This window comes from Plecotus auritus, assembly GCF_963455305.1.
Source record: "Plecotus auritus genome assembly, chromosome: 10".
Taxonomy (NCBI): domain Eukaryota; kingdom Metazoa; phylum Chordata; class Mammalia; order Chiroptera; family Vespertilionidae; genus Plecotus; species Plecotus auritus.
In genome coordinates, this window is record NC_137785.1 from 18,813,476 (window position 1) to 18,836,160 (window position 22,685).

At 50.8% G+C, this 22,685-nt stretch overlaps 1 protein-coding gene across 3 annotated transcripts in view; it reads right to left on the minus strand.

Moving 5' to 3' along the window:
- The window catches only part of GRIK5 (glutamate ionotropic receptor kainate type subunit 5), a 55,274-nt gene that overhangs the window by 22,224 nt on the left and 10,365 nt on the right, over positions 1–22,685 (minus strand). For all 3 annotated transcript variants that reach the window (XM_080645476.1, XM_080645475.1, XM_080645477.1), the window contains exons 7-12: positions 21,477–21,530; positions 21,221–21,382; positions 19,539–19,691; positions 19,053–19,157; positions 18,827–18,934; positions 10,321–10,524 (exon numbers count right to left, since the gene is read on the minus strand). In XM_080645476.1, the coding sequence (XP_080501602.1) occupies positions 10,321–10,524; positions 18,827–18,934; positions 19,053–19,157; positions 19,539–19,691; positions 21,221–21,382; positions 21,477–21,530 (786 nt within the window). The remainder of the gene's footprint in view (positions 1–10,320; positions 10,525–18,826; positions 18,935–19,052; positions 19,158–19,538; positions 19,692–21,220; positions 21,383–21,476; positions 21,531–22,685) is intronic.

Here is a 22,685-nt window from a genome sequence, read left to right on the forward strand (position 1 = left end):
GGGAGGTGATTAGGGCATGAAGTGGAGTCCTCATGAATGGGATTAGTGTCCTTACAAAAGAGGCTCCAGAGGGCTCCCTTACCCCTTCTGCCATGTAAGGACACAGCCACCTATGAGCCCTCATCAGACACCAAATCCGCCAGCAACTTGATCTTGCACTTCCCAGACTCTAGAACTGTGACAAATAAAAGTCCACAAGCCACCTAGTTTATGGTTGGTATTTTGCTACAGCAGCCTGAATGGACTGAGATACCCGCCATCTCACCTTACCTTCCCATGTTCATTCATTCATTCAGTTACCTGCTCAACACGTACTTGTGAACACCCACCACTGGCTACTCACAGTTCTAGCTTTGGGAATACAGAGATTAATCTATATATATAAAAGCCTAATATGCAAAGTGTCCCCTTGGGAATTCCACATACCTGGAGTTTGATCACTCGCTATGATGTACACTGACCACCAGGGGGCAGCACAGAATGAAGGAAGGCCCCACCAGCACCTGGCAGCTGGGGAAGGGAGGCCCTGGACAGGAATGTGGCCGGCAGCTGGCAGCCGCTAGGGACCCTACCTGTGCACAAATTTCGTGCACTGGGCCTCTAGTAGCGACAAATGGTATGAAGAAAAATAAAGCAGGCAGCACAATCCAGACTGCCATCCACCCCACCGCAGGGAGGTCTTGGTACCAACAGGAAGGAAGTGCGGGAGCCAGGCATGAGAAGACCTGGGGAGAAAGTTCTGGGCTGTGGGGCAGCAGGCACAGACCCTGAGGTGGGAAGTGACTTGCAGTGCTGGGTGGCTAGGGCAGAATAGGAGGCATGAAACATGCAACACAGCAGGACCAGGGCCAGGCAGGGTCTTGCAGGCCACAGTAAGGGGACTGGATTCTACTTCAAGGGTAGCAGGACATTTCATCAGAGCATGATGTGATCTGGCCTGATCTGGCCCCGTGAGAATAGACAGGGGCAAGAATGGAAGTGGGGGGAGGGGTCGGCAGGGAGTGAATTACAATGGACATGGAGATGCTGGGGGTAGGGCTAAGTGATGGCAGGGAGAGGTGGTCAGATATAGATTTCATTCTGAAGTGGGGAGAGATTATTTTTAAAAGTATTTTAAATTGATTTTAGAGAGGGAGGGAGGGAGGGAGGAAGAGAGAGAGAGAGAGAGAGAGAGAGAGAGAGAGAGAGAGAGAGAGAGAGAGAAAGAAATGTAACATTGATTAGCTGCCTCCTACAAATCCCTACAAGGGACCGAGCCCAATACCTGGGCATGTGCCCTGACCGGGAATCAAACTGGAGACCTCTCGGTGCATGGGACCATGCTCAACCAACTGAGCCACACCGACCAGGGCCAGACAGATGCTTAAATGCTCCAAGTTCCTTCCAGGCTCTGCTCGCCTTTAGAACCCTCTTTCCACCTCCTCCTCTTCCCCCCTCATTTCCCAGCAGACACCTATTTCTTAGAGGAGACTTCCTCCCCAAGGGGACCCCCCGACAGTAGATTAATCCTTATAATGAAATCAGGAAGAATTCAAATGATGAGCCACCTGTAGAATGATAGGATTGCTGTCTAAATGCCTAAAAGCCAACCAAACCACTTGTGACTGTCCCCCGCCCCCCCACCCCCAAACCTGCCCTCTACACCAGCTCTGGGCAAACTGTGCTTCTGCTTCGCCGGGGCTCCCTGCCAGCCTCTGCCAAGAGGGGGCACTCGAGGGAGGCTGCAGGCTGGAGGAGGGAGAAGAAATCTGCTCCTTCCTGCCTGCTCTCGGGTCCCCATCATCCTTTCTGCACCCGCAGCAGCGGTTCTTCCCGGGCAGCAGAGGAATCTAGTTTGCAGCTTCCTAGCACTTGCAGAACCAGCCTGAGCTGGGGACGCCAGAGCTGGTTGTCAAGTACAACACCCCCCACCGCCATTTCTAGTAATTTCTTCGTTCCTTCAGAACTAGGGATGCAGCCACTCCGTGCCTTGCTTCCTCTATGACACTAGAGAGCAAGGGTGAGGCCAAGTCCAGCCGACCTTCCTGGTTTTGTAAATAAAATTTTATTGGAACACAGCCATGCCCATTTGTTTACATATTGTCTATGACTGCTTTCCCTACAACAGAATAGTTGAGTAGTTGTGACAATATGGCCCAAAAGCCAAAAATATTTACTATCTGGCCCTTTAGAGAAAAAGTTTGCTGCCCCCAAGGCCCCCTTTTCTCTGAGTCTCCAGTAAGCTGACAGCAGCCCGCCTAGGCTCTCTGTTGCTTTTTCTATCCTGACCCTTTCTTGTTTCACTGTCCCAGCTTTAATAAAGGTAATACTTGCAAAAGAAAGAAAACGTTTGCTGATGCCTGCCTTGGAGTTCAACTTTATCCTCCCAGCTACTTAGTGAATGACTTGATTCTTAGTAAGTAATTCTCTTCATTCAAATATCTGGCATAGCTTATCCCCTGCAGGATCCTGACTGATGCAAAAATGACAACACCCAGGTCCCATGAGTGCTCAGGTCACATGGCCACTCACTGCCCATGGGCAGCTGTTTGGTCTCTAGGAGGGCCCAGTAAGGAGAAGAGAGCATGATTTGCTCCAAACCCTAGCGGTCTAAGCTGTGAGTCACCTCTTGGTGGCTGCATTCCTGCCAGCCACCAGCTCTCTTCACACCCCTGGATCTGCTAGGTCAGCAGCCCTCGTGGCAGACCGGCTTGCGCAGAGCCAGCTCCTGGCCTCCCTCACAATGAAAAGCCGAATGGGTTGTTTAGTAGATGGACTGAAGTAGCACACTCAACTCAGACTGCCCAAATCGAAAACGCACACCCAACGCCGCCAGTACCAGCCTCCGAGCTCTGCATTTCAGCTCGGTTTGGGCCCCTTGTCTGAGTTTCTAAGTTTTAATCTTTCCAAATTCTTTTTAAATAAATATATATATATATATATATATATATATATATATATATATATATATATATATATATTTCCGAGAGGGAGAGAGCGATAGAAACATCAATGATGAGAGAGAATCATTGATCGGCTGCCTCTTGCATGCCCCACACGGGGGATTGAGCCCACAACCCGGGCATGTGACCTGACCGGGAATTGAACTGGGACCCTTCAGTCTGCAGGCTGACGCTCTATCCACTAAGCCAAACCAGCTAGGGCTCTTTCCAACATCTGAGCCCTCAGCCCTCAGCTTTCTTATAGCTGCTATTTCCACCATTCCTTCGTATTTTTCCCTTTTACTCTTCAGCCAACTGGTTAACAGCTTTTCACCTGTTAACAATTCTTACATAGAATCCTCTCTGTTAAAGTAGCTGGTGCTTTTCGTCTCCAGATTGGAGCCTGACCGAGGGCTGTCAGCAGCAGGTTAGGTTTACTCCACCCCCTTCCTACGTGCTAATGCCTGCTCAATGGAGTAGGCCAGCCGCCACTGTGGACTGTTGAGATCAAGTTCTGGGTGGCCTATGTGAAGACAGGAAGCAGGAGAGTTGAAGTTGCCCTGAGGCAAGACTGAAGGCATGGGTGGGTGCCTGCTTCCGGTGGTCCTGGAAAAGCCTTGCAGAGAAAAAGCGTTTGCCAAGTCAGTAGCTCACACCAGCTGCCAAGGGCTGTGTTGACCTGCTACAGCAAAGACACTTCATTTGGGGCAACAACTGCAACTGGAGTCACTACCTGATCACATTTATACTAACCCACAGTCATTCTTCAAGACCCACTGCCTTCTGCACAGACCACACAGACCAGATGAACAGGAATGAGATCACTACCCCGCTTCTTTCCAGCCATTAATGAGATGGCGGCACTAATCACTGCAATTCCCCCAAAGGATGTAGAATTGCTCTTGGATTACTATCCTGGGAAAGATGGGGAGTCCTAGGGGCTTCCACTTGGCTCTTGCTACCATAATGGCCCTGACTCCACAGGTCAGCTCTGCCAGCAACCACATGCATCTATTCCAATTATATGACCAAGACTTGGAAAACACAGGATGGGTCCACGGGCCTGGCCGGCCCATTCTGAGTTGAACTTGGGCTCACACCCCATTTATCACCTGACCACATAAGCCTCGCCGTGGTCCCCCAGTCAAAGCAGGAAAAGTCAGAATGATTTGCCATCTATAAAAATGGCAGGGGGTTGTCTAAATATCTAAAAGCCAATCAGAACCCTCAGTGCTGAGAAGGAGCCTGTTTAGAAACCGGTGTGGTCTTTCCAGGGAGCAGTTCAACAATATATAATGAAACCATACACAGAGTCTTCCTCTTTCACGCACTCATTCTAGTCAGAGAACCAAACAAAGCTTTTGTGCATAAAGATGTTTGTTTACAGTTGCTTATAACAGGAAAACAACAACAACAAAATACCTGGAAACAACTAAATGTAAAAAAAAAGTTTCACTAATTATAGTATATCCACATAGCAATTAATAGGCAGCCACGTAACATCCTGTTTAGGTGAAAACAATAAGATACCATTTTTAGCTTTTCAGATTGGCAAAGGCTTTTTAAAAAGATTGATAATATCCATTGTTGGCAAGGGTGCAGGAATTTTGACATTCTTGTGCACTTTTGGTGGAAATATAAATTGGTGGAACCTTTTCGAACAGCCATTTGGCAGTATAAACTTAAAAAACATTCATAGCCTTTGACCCAGTGCTTCCACTACTTGGAATTCTTCCCGCAATAACACACCCACAAATCCACAGGCCCAGCTAATGGTGGCATTGCCTATACCAGCGAAAACTGGAAACCACCCAAGTAGCCATCAACAGGGGATGAGTTAAATAATGCACGCTCAGAGCACAATAAAATCCGTATTTCTCCACTTGAATTTCAAATAGGCATCTCAAAGAATCCATGTCCAGAGATAACTTATTTCACCAGCCCCACCAAACTGCTCCTCTCACACCCTCCAGGGTGGAAACCAGTCTCACCATCCATGCAGCTGCTTCGGCCAAACCCTGCGGTCAGCCTCCATTCCTCGCTCCCCCCTGCGCACACTTGACACAGCTATCACTTCAGCACGCGCCAGAATCTTCACTCTTCCAAACCTTCCAATGGCCTTCAAATGGACCATCCTGTTTCTACTCTTGCCCCATTATAGTTATTTCTCAAGAGAGCAGCGATAGTGATGATTTTTAAATGATTTAACAATTAAATCAAGGTTGCACATCCATACAATGGAAGATTATTCAGCCCTAAAAAGGAATGCAGCACAGATAGATGCTTCAATATGAATGAACCTCGAATACATTACGCTGAAAGAAGCCAGACACAAAAGGCCACATATTGGATGATTCCATTGATATGAAAGATATGAAATAGGTAAATCGAGGGAGACAGAGCAGATTGGTGGTTGCGAGGTGCTTGGGAAAGGGGAAATGGGTTCCACTTAATAGGCATGGGGTTTTCCTTTGGGAGTGGAGAAAACGTTTTGGAACTAGACAGAGGTGATGGTTGTACAACACTGAATGTACTAAGTGCCACTGAACTGTATACTTTAAGATGGTTAATTTTGTTACGTGAATTTCACCCCAATAAGAAAAAGGAAATTTTTAAAAATTAGATCACAGCACATTCTTTGCTTAAAACCTTCCAGTTGCTTCCCAACACAATAAATAACATCCATACTCCTTATCCCCAGGCCCTCATGATCGGGGCTCTGCTCTGGGACCTTGCATTCTCCCTCACCTACTCCCCACCAAACTCTGTGAGGGAGGTAATATCACCCCCTGTTTTAGAGGGGAGATTGAGCTCAGAGAGATGAACTGGTTTGTCAGGGATCATGTGCAACCTGAGGCTGGCTCTGCCTGGCTCCTAACCAGCTCACAGCTATTGGCCATGTGCCGTGTGGCCACCCAGACCCTCCTTCAGGATGGAGCACTCGTTGCCCAGCCGCAGAGTGCTGGTGGCCGACCACTCTCAGCTCCGGAGTGAAAGAACCCCCTCACCCAAGGTCCTGACCCTCCCTGATGACAGTCCCCTGCAATGATGTATAGGTGGGAGTATAAAGGCTTTCTCCCTTACCTCAGGGGGATGCCTTCAATGGCCATCCCAGCTCCAGAGCTGTCCGAGGGACAACTGAAGCCCGTTCATAACTGCATCATAACTCAGTTCCTTCCTCTGCTCAAGCCTGCTCCTTCACTCCCTCACAGGGCTGGTTTCCCAGGGCACCCGAATATACCTCCTGCCTACTAGGCTCCACCTCAAAGTCTCTTCCTGGAACCCCAGCCTAAGACATCTGCTCTGCCTCGAGGGCCCGGCTGGAGGGCCCAGACTTTATCCTGCAGGCCCTGGGGTGCTACAGCTAAATCATGCAAGTGACAGGTCAGATTTGCATTGTAGAAAGATTCCACTGGAGGGCAAACTGGAATAGAGGGGGTGGGGGTGGGGGGACCTGTAGGCCAGTGTGGAGGATGTGAGAGGGACTGGGCCTGAATGCACACCATAGCAGTGATGGCAGGGAGGCCGATTCCGGCAGTGGCCACTGGGTGGAATAAATGGACTGTAATTCTAGACTGGCTGGTGAGTCCTCCGTCTGGCCGGGGGTGAGGCAGGGGATGCCGGTACACCGGGCTATTTTCCATCTGGAAGTCACTCATCAGCTCTGGGCCAGCCTGTTGGGGTGCCAGCCCTGGCTCTGCCTGACACTAGCCGTGTGGCCTGGACATGGTACCTTGGTGTCTCACTCTGTCCATTAGAGAAAACTGGGCTAATACCAGGCCCTCCTTATGGAGTGGCCATGAAGAGTCAAAGAGTTAACACATGTTCAAAAAGCTTGGCCAAGGGCCTGGCTGGTGTGCTCACTGCAGGCTTCCCAAGTACCTGCTGGGTGTCTGGAAAGGACACATGCCTTGGGTCAGAACCACCTGGGTGCTCTGTGTGTGTGTGTGTGGCAGGGAGTGGGGGGAAGTCCCTTCACTGCTGTGCCCCAGATCTCACACTGGTAGGAGGGTAGTGATCCTCTAGGCCATGAGGGATTGTTAGGAGAAGGAGGTAACACTTTAAAAGTTCCTGGTGCCCTGCCCTAGCCGGTTTGGCTCAGTAGATAGAGCATCGGCCTGTGGACTGAAGGGTCCCAGATTCTATTCCGGTCAAGGGCATGTACCTTGGTTGCAGGCACATCCCCAGTAGGGGGTGTGCAGGAGGCAGCTGATCGATGTTTCTAACTTTCTATCCTTCTCCCTTCCTCTCTGTAAAAAATCAATAAAATATTTTTTAAAAAAAAATAAAAGTTCCTGGTGCCCTAACCGGTTTGGCTCAGTGGATAGAGCATCACCCTGCGGACTGAAAGGTCCCAGGTTCGATTCCGGTCAAGGGCATGTACCTGGGTTGCGTGCACATTCCCAATAGGAGGTGTGCCGGAGGCAGCTGATCGATGTTTCTCTCTCATCGATGTTTCTAACTCTCTATCCCTCTCCCTTCCTCTCTGTAAAAAATTTTAAAAAAAAGTTCCTGGCAAGTGGTATGAAGTCAACAAATGCAGCTGCTGCTGCTGTGAGGCTGGTGGGAGCATCTGCGCAAAGCTCAGCGCACTCGGCCATCCCACGGCAGGCAGCTGAGCCTGGGCAAGGCCAAACCCCGCCTGTCTTTTGCGCTGCCAGCCTGTTCCTCCTCCAGTGTTCTCTCCCTAAATGTCATTGCCATCGCCCAGCTGCCCAAGCCAGAAACGGGAGGAACGCCCACGTCTTCTCGCCTATATCCCCCACCCCGCACTCCAGCCTCCCCTGGTCTCCATATCTGCGGTCCCTTACCTCCCTGCTGGTCATCCTGTCCCCCCTGCCACCCCCACCCCACTGATTCTCTTTTCTCACTTAAGCCAGTTCAAACCCTGGGGGGCACATCCTGTGGAGCCAAACTCCTTTACCCCCTCAGTAAGAGCCAGGTCAGGCCAGGCCTGGCCACTATATCCCCAGGGTATAGTTCAAGGCCTGGTATACAGTAGACACTTAATAAATGCTAGCTGGCTGGAGAATGGACAAATGCATGAATATATGTATGTGCTGGCTGGCAAGCTTATATAAACAGTGAATGTTAAGTAGAAATAACATTAACAATAATATGAATAGGGCATCTGCACACAGCACCCACCACCTGCCAGCCCCGTTCTAAGGCCCTACCTGGATTAACTCGTTTCATGTGAATGACAGCCTGCATGCTAACACCTGTTGTTTTCCCAATTTTAGTTGAAGAAATGATGTTACAGGGAGGTTAAGTAACTTGCCCAAGGTCACACAGCTAGTGTGCAGCAAAGCCAAAATTCAAATGGGACTAAAGACCACAACTGCAGCAACTGATCTATGCTATGCTCTCCCAGGTACCATCGCACCGAATTCTCCCACAATCCTGTGGGGCAGGCCGATGCACAGCTGGTTAAGACTCTGCCCAAAGTCATGCAGCTGTCAACAGGATTATCCCACTACTTCTTTGTTGATGAATGAACTGGTGTCCAGTTTAGTAACTCCAGTTGGGGGGCAACTGCCCTGGAGTCTACTTATTTCTGGGGCCTTGACTGAGCTGTGGAAATGGAGGTCATGTGGAAACTGGACAGTGGGGTGGGTGCTAGGCACCAGCTCTCACACTCCTCGCCTCCTGTTTCCTCAGGTTCTGGCTGCAGGGCTTTTAAACCACCTGGGGCAGAAGCTTTCAACCTGGCAGCCTGCAGAACTGTGCCTCGGGCCTGCCTGTGGGGTGGGGTTGGAGAGACCCAGGACCCCGGAGACACCCCACCTCCCCCTCCACCAGAGCAGCTCTGAGGGCGCTTTCAACTGGAAAAAAGGTTCTGCAGTCAAAACAACTTTTGAAAATCTGTGCCCTATGGGATAAATGTCCTTGTCAAGCAAAGTGGCCTTCTCGAGTCTACCCTGGTGACATTCAGGGGCTTGGATGCAGTGAATTCTGGGATGGAAAAGGCAGGAGAGTGAGAATCTCCAGTGCCCTTAGCCAAGTCCAATGTCAAGGCTGCCCTGATCATTCATGGCCATAGGTCCTTGCTCTGCACACCTGCCTGGGTGTGCCCCAAGCTGGGGCCTGTTTGTCTCCCATGGCACAGTCCTGCCTCTGGGCATTTGCCCACAGCTTCTAGTGCCTGGAATAAAAAGAGGAACTATGGCCCTGGCCAGTTTGGCTCAGTGGATGGAGCGTCGACCTGCGGACTCCAGGGTCCCAGGTTCGATTCTGGTCAGGGGCATGTACCTTGGTTGCGGGCACATACCAGGACGCAGCTGATTGATGTTTCTCTCTCGTTGATGTGTCTAGCTCTCTCTCCCTCTCCCTTCCTCTCTGGAAAAAAATCAATAAAACATATTTAAAAAAATAAAGAGGAACTATGTACAGGCACCCCTCTCTGACAAGCAATGTGTGTGGTGCTGTCCATTCCCTGTAGCCCTCACTGCAGACCTGTCAGATATCAGGAGAAACTGAGGTTCAGAGAAGAGAAATGACACACTGAACACTCAAACCCAGGTTGGTCTAACTCCAAAATATTCTTTCCAGTGCACCCTCACCTATGACCTCTAGGGCCCTGCCTCTCCCTCCTCACCTTCATCCAAATCCGGCCCACACTCAGGGCTGGCTGGCACTTCCAGTGTGCCCCACTCTCTCTTATCCCCCACCTTTGCAAATGCCATTTCCTCGGCTCCGAAAACAATGCCCTCTTCCCTTACCCCCTTCATCTTTCTGACTCCACACCCTTTGAGTATCCACTTGGGTGTCACCTCTTCCAGGAAGCCTTCCCTGGATGCCTGGCTAGATAAGAAGCCTCCTCTGGGACTGAACTTCCCCCATCATAGCCCCAAGGGCTCTGTCTTTCGGTCATTTGCTTTTCTGCATTCTAAGGAGACACTAAACTCTTGGCGGCAGGGTCAAGGTCCACTGTGCTCACCTGTGCTGCCAGCATGGTACAAAGACATTGTAGGTGCTCAACAAACATGGAAGGAGCGGACTTGATGTCTGCAATGTGCCAGACCTCCTGGCAGGTGCTGGGCATAGCATACAAATGAGGCATAGTCCCTGCTCTACTGGCCCAAGCCCTGCCTTTCTCTTAATACTTGTGCTCTGCCTGCTTCCCACTCCACATCCCTTTCATTCACTCAAACCTTTGAGCACCAGCTAAGCCCTGGTGGCACAGGGGAGCATTTGGCAAATGTCTGGGACATAGGAGGTGACATACCAGCCAGGCACAGGTGCACGGTACACCATGGGTGTAAGGAGCCCCCAGGGACTCATTCCTCTTCTGTTATGTGCCAGGCTGGTTCTGAGATTCCCCTTGCTGCCCCCTGCCACCCTCCCTTGCCCCACAGTCTGTGACCCCTTCCCCAGCCCTAGCCCAGCGCAGCTGTACCCGGTTGATGAGCTCGCCGACCATGCCTGTCCAGGAGCCGTTGGGCTCGGGTGCCCCGTACAGCCCGTCCTCCACCAGCCGCAGACGATAGCGGAAGCGCAGCAGCTCAGCCAGCTCCCGCAGCATGTCCACACAGAAGCCCTCAAAGCGCTCATTTCCCGACAGGGCCTGGAAGTTGGGCCGGCGCATGACGTATGGGTTTTCCTGGAGAGGCAGGGGAGAAGGGGGGTCAGAGTCCGACGTCTGGGTCAGGATCCTGGAGCCCAGGCTGGGCAGCTAGAACCAGAATCTGCTGAGTGGGAAACAGGCCTGAAAACCAGGGGCAAAAACACATGGACTCTACCAGCCTCCAGATCACAGGTGCCATTTTAATCTCCACCAGACAACCTGGCATTCATTTGTCTCAATCTCAAATGCCTCTGAGGGAGGCAGGCAACCTAAGAGTGAATCAGACTGGATGGAGGTCATGCCGAGCTGGAACAGGGTCTTTCAAATTTCTGACTACGACCCACAGTGAGATTCCTTTTACTCTGCAACCCAAACCACACACATATATGCGCATGTACTCACATGCCATAACGAGACTTGGTTCCACAAAACAGGCTTGTGCGGATGGCAATATACCCTGGTATGTTCTGTTCTGCTCCACATTTTCCCCACAACCTGTAGTGAGCCACTGAACTGACTTCATGAGCCAGCAAGGGACCGAGGAGGGTCCCCACCAGGATTCAGCTCCGGCCCAATGCCACCAGGAGGGAGATGGGCCTGAGATGTCAGATGGCCCATGTTGAGAGAATTTGGAAACCCAAGTGGTTCTGTAAGATCTCCTAATTATAAAGGTTAGTCACAATTCAAATTCTATTAACATTTTTAAATGTTGTGCAGGCTAAACAAACACCTGACAGTTTGCAATCTCTGGCCTAGAGCTGGTTCTTATGATGATGCTTATTTCTGAGGGATTCGAGCAAATTTTACTGACTCCCATCATGCCAAGTAAGTGCAAAAGCTGAGAGAATACTCCAAGTGCTGGTGGGATGAGGCCTCCGAAGATGCCCGTAACAAAAGGGACACTTACCTTGACACAGTCATTTTCTAAGTGGCTGTTTGTGTGGTATCACTGCAGTCTTAGGAACAAAAGGAGTCAGGACTTAGGAAAGAGCCAGGAGAGCTCTGGCAATAACAGCCACGACAGTGAGCATGTGCTGAGAGCCTGCTGAGTACGGCCCCTGTGCTGCACGTGTTCTCGGGATTCTTCCCCTTTGATTCCTCAGTGACCTTTCCTGGGAGGGGTTATACTTATTTTACTCACAGGGAAACTGAGGCTCAGAGAGGTAAAGTGACCTGTCACCTCTGTTATTCAACACATCATTACTGAGCTCTAAGGCAGACGTGGCTGCAATATTTTGCGGTTCCTCCCAGAGGTGGAGCCGATTTCCCCACCCCTTGGCTCTGAGCTGGCCTCAAGATTAGCTTTGGCCAACAAAATGCGGTGCAAGTGATGCTGCATGAATTCTAGAGCTGGGGCCTTCAGAGCAGCCTTCTGGGACCGCTGTGTAAGGAAGCCCAGGCCCGTCTGCTGAAGGATGAGTGAACCGAGGCGCTGGCCAGCAGCCAGCACCCACAGCCACTCCGGACCTCCCAGCCCAGCCTAACCACTGTGGGCACAGCAGGCAAGGGAGGGCGGCAGAACTGCTCCGTCGACCACAGAATTGTGAGAAATAATAATTATTATAGTTGTGAGCCTCCAGGTTTTGAGGTGGTTACACAGGTAAGTACAGTGAGGCCAGGTCCTGTTATGAGCTCTGGATTCCAGGACCCCACAAAGCCCCTCAGTTGAGGGGTGACAAAATGCAGGGAAGTTAGTGCTTTTTTCCTCTCGACCAAGCTGCCTTTTCAAATCCAAAGCTGTGGAACTGGGGGTAGGAATGTGAGATGCTACTAATAATAGCGGCGCAGCTAGTGTTTCCTGTGGGCTCGCTGTGACAGCTATTCTGTCAGCGTGGGAGGTCGGTATTATTACCTCTGCTTTAGAGATGAGGACACTGAGGTCCCGAGAAGTGAAGTAGTACACAGCTGAGATGGACAGTCAGTCTGACTCGGAAGCTCTGCCCTGTGCTAGACTGAACTCAAGTGGACAGAACCCAAGAGCAACATGGGAGACCCCAGACATAGAGCTGGGGACCCAGGTCAGATCAAAGCTGGAGAATCAAAAATCAAGAGTTATCTAGATAAGCACCCACTGTTAGCTGGAAGGCTCTACTATAGCCCTCTTGACATGCAGAGGAGGAAACAAGCTCAGTGAGGTCAAATGTCTTGCCCAAGGCCACACAGCAGAAGCAGGACAGTGGGAAGGGGAGACTGGGAAGATCTGGGATTCAAAACCCAGTTGCTGTGGAGTCCAATCTCCTAGTTTCTTCCAGCAGGTCAAACTGATCTCCAGATTCAAGATTGAGGCACTTGGGTTGTGGATTTGAGGCCTCAGGACCAGGGTCTGGGGTTATAGGGCCAGAAAGAGGGCCTGTACCTGTGAACAGAATTCAGGATCAGAAAACAATGCTGTAGGACTCAACCTTGAGCCCCAAGACCGTCAGAACCGAGGCTCTTAAAGGAGCCTCTAATCCAAGGTTTTCAGGCTTCTTCAGGGACCTTCTGTGGAAGCACTAGAGACAGACAGTGGGCTGTTGCTAAGTCTGGGTTAAGAATTCATCCTACAAATGTCTGTGCACCTGTACACAAAAATGCAGGTCCCAGAGTCATGGCAGCATTGCTTGTAGTGGGAACAAAGACTGGAGCAACCTAATTTGGGACAGGTTTAAAAGACTATTGACGTCACCAAAGTATCCCAGGCAACTACTAAAATAACAAGTTCTCTCAGATCTATTAAGAGGAAAAAAACAAGCTACAGAATGTGTACAATATGCTACTCTTTGTGAAGGAAAGAGTGGGAACGTGCTTGTATATGCAGACCCTTTTGGAAGGATGTGGCCTATGGGGAACTGGAGAGAAAAGGAGACTGATTTTTCACTCCTTATCCCCTCTTTGAATTCCATTTAATTTAGATTTATATTACTGTCTGTTCCTCCCCTGGTTTAAAAATTTGAATAGTAACTAGTAAAATATTTAAATTTTTTGAAGTATGACATTTAAATACAGATGGAAATCAAAGGGTCAAGAACCAAAGCAATTCTAAAGAACATGAAAACCGGAGGATTTATCCATCAGATATTAATACTTAACTTAAAGATATGGTATGTAAGACAATGCGGCATGACACTAAAGCTGGACAAATGGACAGAGAACAGAATGTGGGAAACCCACACATGAGCGGATACTCAGTTATGACAAAGGTTAAGACTGTGGTGAAGGGGTAAAGAATGACCATTTTGTCCTAGCTGGTTTGGCTCAAAGGATAGAGCATCGGCCTGCGGACTGAAGGGTCCCAGGTTCGATTCCAGTCAAGGACACATGCCTGGTTGTGGGCTCAATCCCCAGTAGGGGGCATGCAGGAGGCAGCCGATCAATGATTCTCTATCATCATTGATGTTTCTATCTCCCTCTCCCTTCCTCTCTAAAATCAATAAAAATATATTTTTTAAAAAAGAATGACCATTTTAATAAATGGTGCTGTTTAACCAAGTATATCCATACGGAAAAATAAATGTATTCTGATCTCCTACCTCACATGATACATAAAAATCAATTCCAGGTGGATTGTAGATCTAAATATAAAAGGAAAATTTGTTAATTTTAGAAAGCAAATAGACTTTATGAACTTGGTCCAGAGAATTATTAAATTCTAAAAGAATTAACCATAAAGAAAACAGATAAAGTGAACTTTAGTAAAATTAAAAATATTTTCATTGCCCTGGCCAGTGTGGATCAGTGGGTTGGGCATCGTCCCATGCACCAGGAGGTTGCCAATTAGATTCCTGGTCAGGGCACATGCCTGGGTTGTGGCTCGATTCTGGGTGGGGAGCACAAAGGAGGCAGCCAATCGATGTTGTTTCATCAAAATATATTTGATGAAATATAATTTCATCAAAATATATCATTGGGGGGCCTGGCCGGTGTGGCTCAGGTTATGGTGTTGAACCATAAACTGAAAGGTTGTGGGTTCGATCCTTGATCAGTGCGTACATGGGAGGCAACCGATCAAGGTTTCTCTCTCAGATGGAGGTTTCTCTCTCTCCCCCTCTCCTTTCCTCTCTCTCTAAAATCAACTTAAAAAACATATTCTCAGGTAAGGATTGAAAAATGTATCATTGGGGGGAAAAACATACAAGTGAGAGGGCAAAGCAAGTCACAAAGTGAGAGAAGACATCTGTAATATGTATTTCTACAAGGGATAGTACCCTTTACAGAAGGAATCCTATATAATAAAGAACTAACATGCTAATTAGACCAAACAGCAGAACAACCGTCCGGACGACCTTCCGGATGAAGCCAGGGCTGCGAGGGCCAGCCAAGGCTGCAAGGGGCTGCGAGGGCCGAGCCCCTTGCACGAATTTCGTGCATAGGGCCTCCAGTATATAAATAACTCACAAATCAATAAAAAAGTCATATATCCCAATTTAAAAAATAATAATAAGACTTGAGCAGAGACTTCCCAAAAGAAGATTTCCAAATAGCTAATAAACAGAAAAAGGTGGTCAGCCTCCCTGATCATTAGGGAAATATAGGTGAAAACCACAGTGTAATTAGGTCCTGTATATACGCACCACTGGGAAAAATGAGGAGTAACTGAAATGCTCATTTTCACACTACTGGCGGGAGTGCAAAGTGGCACTGCCACTATGGACAACACTCCGGCAGTAACTCCTAAAGCTGAGAAGACCCAGCAATTCCACTCCTGGGTGAACACTGGACGGAAGCGCTGTGCTCACCAGAAGGCATGTAGTAGGTGTTCATGGCAGGACTTTTCATAATAGAAAAACACTAGAAACAACTCCTAAGTGCATCTACAACCAGAGGCTGAGTAAACTGTTACGTTCACAGAACAGAACATGTAACGATGAAACTAAACTACTTCCAACATGAATGAATCTCACAAACACATCAACAGAGGAAGCCAGACAAAAGAGGGAACATAGGGTAGGATGCTATTTACATGAAGTTCAAAGGCAGAAAAGCTAATCTGTGGTGATGGAAGTTGAGATGGTAGTTACTTTGGGGGGTCAGAGACCAGAAGGGACATGAGGAGGGCTCAGGTGAGAAGACTGGTTTTGGGAAATTCAGCGAGCAGTACATTTAGGATTTGTGCAAGTTTCTGATGCATGTTACAGTTCCATAAAAATCCCTTAAAACTAAGAACAAGCAAAAAAATTAAGTAGGGTGGGTTCTAGAACATTCCTCGAAAGCTGCATGCCTTCTGTGAACCCAAGACCCAAATCCATATCCAGGACTTCCTGGAGTGCTGTTTAAACAACCCTGATCTAGTCCAGCCCCTTCTCTCTATGAACATTTCAATTCCCCCACTTTAAAGGAGGGAACTGAGGATGGAGAGAAGACGCCCACCAGGTTATGTAGCATGTGAATGGCAGAGCCAGGTCTAGAACGCAGTCCTCAAGGCTCAGAAAAGAGCAAAAATTGAGGCAAATCAAGGTAGTGTAGTGCAATGGACAGGTATGTGGGCTCTGCCAGCTGGGTGACTGGGGCAGTCACTCAACCCTCTTCTGAAAATCAGGGGCCATAACAGTACCCAACTCAGGGCTGCCATGAAGATTAAGTGCTCAAAGACATCAGCCAAGATGACTGATGTTTTTATCAAGGATGCCAGATCACAAGAGAGAAAAGAAAAGGACTCGTGAGTGCTTAGCACGATCATGCTGTGCCTTCTGATCTCATGCAATCCCCCCACAACCCTTCAGAATGAGATTAATAGACCCATTTTACAAATGAAAGTATGGAAAACCTGAGTGGTAGGCAGTGAAGCCAGGAATGCTTGACCCAGAGGCACCAAAAAGCAGGATGCGACATCACAGCTGCTTGATGAAAGGAATCATGGGGACCAAATGAGGGCTCTCCAGGAGCAGGGCCTGAGGAAAGGCCCCTGCACAGCCTCGCCTCCTGGGGCCTCCTCTTACACCCCCACCTTCCTGTGGGCCCCTCTCAACTTGGCACCAGCCAGCCCTCTCTCAGCTCCAGACCTGTGAGCCCCACCCCAGGAACACCCCCACCCTGTTGAGAAACTTCTCCTGCTCCCTCCCTCTGCCCAGCCCTTGGGCATCACAGACACCACACCCTATCTTCACTGCTTCTCAACATCCCACATCAGATCCCCCTCCCTGCCCACAGCCCAGCCCACCTCAGGCCTTGTACTCCCCGACCTGGAGCACCTCCCTCTCCTTCAGCCTCCTTTATGCACCCAGGAGCAATTCTGACATTCCAATCTGGCCCCACCCCTTCCACTCAACACCTTCAAGGTATAGGGTAAGCATAAATGAGTCCTTCAGAGACTCTCCCACCTCTGTTGCAGCACTCACCACCCCTCAGTGCTTACTAGGTGCCAGGCACCACTCTGGGCCCTGGGGACAGAGCAGGGAGTAAGACAAGTCCTGACTGCCTCTTGCCCAGGCACCCACGCTGACTCAAGTCTGAATCCCCAAGTATCTGACATAGGCCCTGTCCAGAAACACAAGTCAGAAAACGTTAGTGAAGCAGCAGGCACATCTGGCTGTGCACACGGAGCCAGCTACCTCCACATCCAATCTGACAAATGCTTCCTGAGGCCCCTGCTTCTGTGGCTTCCTGGCCAGATGCCCACCCCTGCCTCCTTTGTGCACCCAACTCCTACGCAGCTTCTAAAGCCCATTCTAATGCCACCTCCTCTGTGAAGCCTTCCTCGGGCCTTCCACAGCTGAGTCAGTCCCTCCTTTCTGTGTGAGAACGACTGTCCATGCCTGTCTCCTCCATTGAACTGGGATCCCCTCCCCTCAAAAGTAAGGAAACCATGAGGCCACGTGTGACTCATTCCTGTACCTCCAGAACTTGTGTAAAGCCTGGCTTCAGAAAATATTTGTGGAATGAATGAATCCATCAAGAGAATAAATATCAGGAAGAGAACACTGGCTCATGGGCCTTGGGAAGAAGAGATAAGTGCGAGAAGAAGCGAGAAGTCCCTAGGATCATGGCTCTGCTCTCTTGACACCCCCTCCCTGACCTTTGCCCCTGCTCCCCACCAAGGACCCTATCTCTTCAGGCCCCAGGAAGGCCCTGGAACTGGCAACACTCCCACAAGCACAGAGGTCCGACTTCTGCCAGCCAGCCTGCCTGGCCCACAGGGCTCTCAGTGAGGCTGTTACAAAGTGTCTGGTTTCCCGTCTGCAGGCCATCTGTCCCTCCCCAGCAGGATCACTGGCCTTTTTCCAGAGGGACTCGAAGTCTACTTTTAGATCAGGAGTTCCCTAGGGACTGAGGGAATGGCCCCTCGACACTGCTTTAGGGGGCCTCTGACATCCTGTAGAACCTGTGGTAATGCTTTCAACCTCAGCATCCATAGCACTAGCCAGCTCAGCTCACAGAGGCATTGCCAGCAGGCCAGGGACTTGACTGTTACAAAGAGCATGGCTGCCTGGCATGCCCAGCCTCTAAGCCCAGCTTCCTGCTCACCAGATCCTGTGCGTCACCCCTCCCTGACCTCCTAGAGGTCACTGTGCCCAGCGGGTGGCAGGGTTGCAGGGGAGAGGGCATGGCCTCAAAGACTGACACTCAGCTCCAGCAGGGACTTGCTGTGGGACCTGTTTCCTTACCTTCAAAAGAAGGAAAATAATCTTATTTTCAAACCATATGGAGTAGCTGAGAGGTTTAAAGAGTGACACCTGGAAAGGGCCTAGCACAGTGCCTGTGCAGAACAGTGCTCAGTAAATATTCGCTGACCCACAAGGCCTGGCTCTGGTCTGGCAAATGCAGGCGCAGCACCAGTGGGCTGCAGGACAGTGAGGGGCCTAGAGGACTGGAGATTCAGAGCACAGGCTCTGGAGCCTCAGAGACTCACTTCCATCCTGACTACACCATTTACTTGCTGTGAGACCCTGGGCAAGTCGCTTCACCTTTCTGAGCCTCGGTTTCCACATCTTCAAAATGGACATTAAATAAGTTAACATGTGTGTCAACGTACTTGGCAAGTGTGACAAAATGACCACTCCTGACCGTGACTGACGGGGCCTTCCATGGCCAGACACTGTGCGGTGCCCTGCCTGCGCGGCCACGTGGAATGCTCACGGCGCTCTCCTGTGAGCCTGGCCTTCCTCTCTGCTGTGCAACCAACGGCAGGCTGGCGGAGCCGGGCTGGGCCGGCTGTGAGGGCAGAGTCTGTGCCTCCCCTGCCCTGGCAGCGATTAGGATGGTAACACCAGGGCCCAGTCTGGGGTTGTTGGGTGCAGGAGTCACATCCCCACTGTGCTGTGCGCTTTGCCAGCTGAGGCATCCCTCCTCCTGACAAGGACTGGGCTGGGCACCGCTCAGGAAAGGCCCCTTCATTTACTGCCACCCCACAAGGGCCACTCACCAAAATGGTCGTGACCACCAGTGTCTTGTTGGCCAGCGTCTGCGACAGGTTGATGTCCAGGGTGGTGGCGTTCATGGCCAGGGTCCGGTTAGAGTACCACACCCCAATCTGGGGAGGAGAGGGGTGTGGTACTCTAACCAGTGGGGTCCCACCCAGCCCTCCCTCCCTTCCACCTCCACCCCACCCCACCCAGTCAGGGCTCTGGCTTCACCCTGGGCCTGCTCACCTCACGGTGGCCCTGCGGGGACTTCTCTAGGATACGCAGGGTGTAGTTGGTCCTTTGCCCTTTGCTGTTGAATTCGACCCGCCCGGTCAGCCCGTCATACTCTACCTAGCAGGGTGGGAGGTGGCCAGAGGGAGGGGTGGCAGGGGCCCAGAGAGATGGGTGGGAGAGGCCCAGAGGGAAAGAGACAGAGGTGGAGGGGACAAAAGAGAGGGAGAGGGACCAGGAAGGACCACAATTAAACAAGCAAGACCACACACCAGCAAACGCGGGGTGATGGAACAAAGACACAGGACGCAGCAGTGCAGGTGGGCAGAGGAAAGCCAGGAAAGAAGGGAAAGAGGGAAGAGCAAGGAAGAGGCACAGAGGAAGCAAGAGCGGTTGGTGGGGTTGGAGGTGGGGGAGAGTGCAAAGGGCCAAAAGGTGGACACAGTGAGTCCCCCACCGGAGGCAGGCTGATCGCCCTCAGCCCTCCCGCTCCCAGCTCACCATGCGCAGGTAGTTCATGAGGCTAGTCCCGTGGGGCCAAATGTTGGCCGACGTACAGGCCAGTGGCTTCACACCGATCTCCTGGCTGCGGTTCAGCTCCCGGACGGCGCTCACCACCACATGCACGGCATCAAACATCAGGGCAGCCGACAGCTGAGAGAGGTGCAGAGGTGGGGCGGGACAGGGAAGAGGCAGCTTAGCCAGGGGACTCTCCAAGCCCCATGGTGCTGCTCCCAGCCCTCAGACAACTCTCTGGTGTCTTTCTTGGGGAATGCATGTGACAGGGAAAGGTGTGCATGCTGCCAAGCCTCTACGGAAGCATCTCTTCCTGAATGCGTGTGACCATGTGTCTGTTCAGGGGAGGGCACGTCTGAGAGGGTGTGCCTGGACAGCCAGTTGTGTCACCCCCAAAGCGGGTATTCATGGGCCTGAGGATGAGGGTGTGCCTGGGAATCTGCACGTCTATGTGGCTGATGCAGACAGTAGACAATGGCCACAGCCCCTGTCTCAGTGTGTCAAGGGACGTTTATGTGGGTGGGGCTGGGCAAATGTTCCTATTTGTTTATACACAGGGTGGGGCAGGGTGTCTAGGAGGCAGGAGCACATAATGGCTGTGAGCCCGGGCCTGGGAGACAGGCAGGTCTGAGCTGAAGACCCAGTTATACTATTCCCTATAGTGCGCCAAGTCCTCTGTCCCCTCTGAACCTCAGTTTCCTCCCCTGTATAGTGGGGATAATCGCCATCTCTGCCTCTGAGCACTAGGGTGGGGATCAAGCAAGATAATGCAGTAAAGAACTCAAAACAGCACCTGGCACACAGTGAGGGTTCCAGACAAGCTTCCACTGAGCTGTGATTGACGACACAGGGCGTCTGTGAGTGTGTCTGCAAGAGTGCGCCTTAGGTGGGTGGATGTGCAGGTGTGAATCTCATGCTATGCAGGTAGGAGCAGGGGTGCGAATGAATGTGCCTGTCTGTATCCGTGTGTGCACATCCGACTGCATGGCTCGATATCCGTGAGTTTCTGTGCACGTAGGACTGTCTCAGTTTCTTGGTATATGACTAGATGTTTATGAACAAACACACATAAATATGCATATTTTGTATGTTTGCATTTATTCAAAATATATTCTCAGAAACCTACTCTGAGCCAGGCTGTCTTAGGTGCTGGTATATAATGGTGAACAGGAAGAAAGCCCTGCCCTCAGGGAACTTACAATCATGTATGTGTATCTATATCTAAGGAAAATATAGAGCAAGCCACATGGAGATTAGATAAGCAAAGACAGGTGCTATGGAGGAAAATACAGCAGGGAAGGGCGCTATATCGTGGGGCGTTTCCAAGGAAGATCTCACAACTAAGGGGACATTTGAGCAATGACTTGGTGATGAGGAAGCGAGTCACCAGTTCTCTGGGGAAGTGAGTGCGAAGCAGTGGGGAGAGCAAGTGCACGGGCCCTGAGGTGCGCGTGTGCTAGGCAGGCAGAGGCACCTGGAGACCAGTGTGGCTGCTGCGCCATGGGAGGTGGAGAGGAGGACAGGTCTCAGAATGAGGCTGCGTGGCACATACTCGGGAAGTGAGTGGGAGCACCAGAGGCTCTGAGCACCAACTGGCAGAGATTTGAAGGGGCCCAGAGTATCTGTGTGCAGAGTGTCTGTGTGCAGGGGCGAGGGGGCGTGCTCACCGCAGGGCCCGGGTAGGTGCTGGCTTCACAGTTCTCTCTCCAGGACATGTTGAGGCTGCGCACAAACTCGGGGTAGAAGGGGTGCGAGGTGTTGAACATGGAGAAGCCTAGGATGTTGGAGGAGTCCTCCACGATCCCGTCCAGGTGCAGGATGGGGAAGTCCTGGGATGAGAAGAAGGGTGAGGCCGGGGCCAGGCACCACCGGTGCAGATACCATGGGAGGGAATGGGGCAGCAGGGGTGCTGGGGGTACGCACCATGGTGGTGAGGATGTACTTGTAAAACGCTGAGATCATGCCTAGCTCTGAGGCCTGGAGAACACCAGCAGGAAAAGAGGCGACCAGAGAAGCAGAAATGGGGAGAAACCGAGAGGGGGAGAGATATTTAGAGACAAGCCTGGCGAGGAGGCACCCCGTGGGAAATACAGTAAGAAACACCCAGAGATAGAGAGACAGGAAGAAGAAGACACATGTGGGCAAAGGGAGACCTTGATCCCTCATGTCCAACCCAGCTGACTGGTAGCCCAGGTGGGATGTAGGCGCCTTGAATGCCTGCCCCTCTTTAGATTACTTAAAAGACTGCCCTCTGGAGACAGGCACAGGGACACCTCAGAAACAGGGCAGGCAGGGAGGATTACCTCAACCTTAATGCCCATGCTGCCCACGCCAGGTTTGGGCTGCTGACGTGTAAGGCTCAGCCTGGTCCCAGGTCAGATAACCCACCCCTGCCATCTTTAAAAGCACTTTGCATCAAAAGGTAGCCAATATGGCTCTCAAGACTCATGTTTTGAGCCCCCTTTCTCACAGCCCCTGAGGAGAACAAAGCTAGAAGACCAGGCCAGGAATGCCCAATCCTGCCCCGCAATGGACATTAGAACTTTAACCAGCACCAGCCTGCATTGCCTGAGTGTCAGGAGCTGTGATCACGTGGGTTACAGCCCATTCCACGACAGGGATGGACAGGCCCGAGAGGAAAGTGACCACGGGTCCCTTGGCTCACACGGGAGGGCCAGGTCTCTGGCCCAGGCCTGCCGCCTGAGCAGAATCTTTTCTTCAAGACACCTGCCTCCAGAGCCTATGGGTGCTGTCCACACCTCCTCCTGTAAGCTACAATTAGCAGTGACATATGGTTTTAATTTTTAAAAAACTGGGATAAGCCCTAGCTGATTTGGCTCAGTGGATAGAGTGTCGACCTGCGGACTGAAGGGTCCCAGGTTTGATTCCGGTCAAGGACACATGCCCGGGTTGCGGGCTCTATTCCCAGTGGGGGGCATTCAGGAGGCAGCTGATCAATGGTTCTCTCTCATCACTGATGTTTCTAACTTTCTCCCTCTTCCTTCCACTCTGAAATCAATAAAAATATATTTTAAAAAATAAAAACTAGAGAAAAATAAATAGTACAGGTTAGATTATGAGGAAAAATTAAGAGCAGGGAAGCAACGAATGATGAATGATGTGGGTCACCGG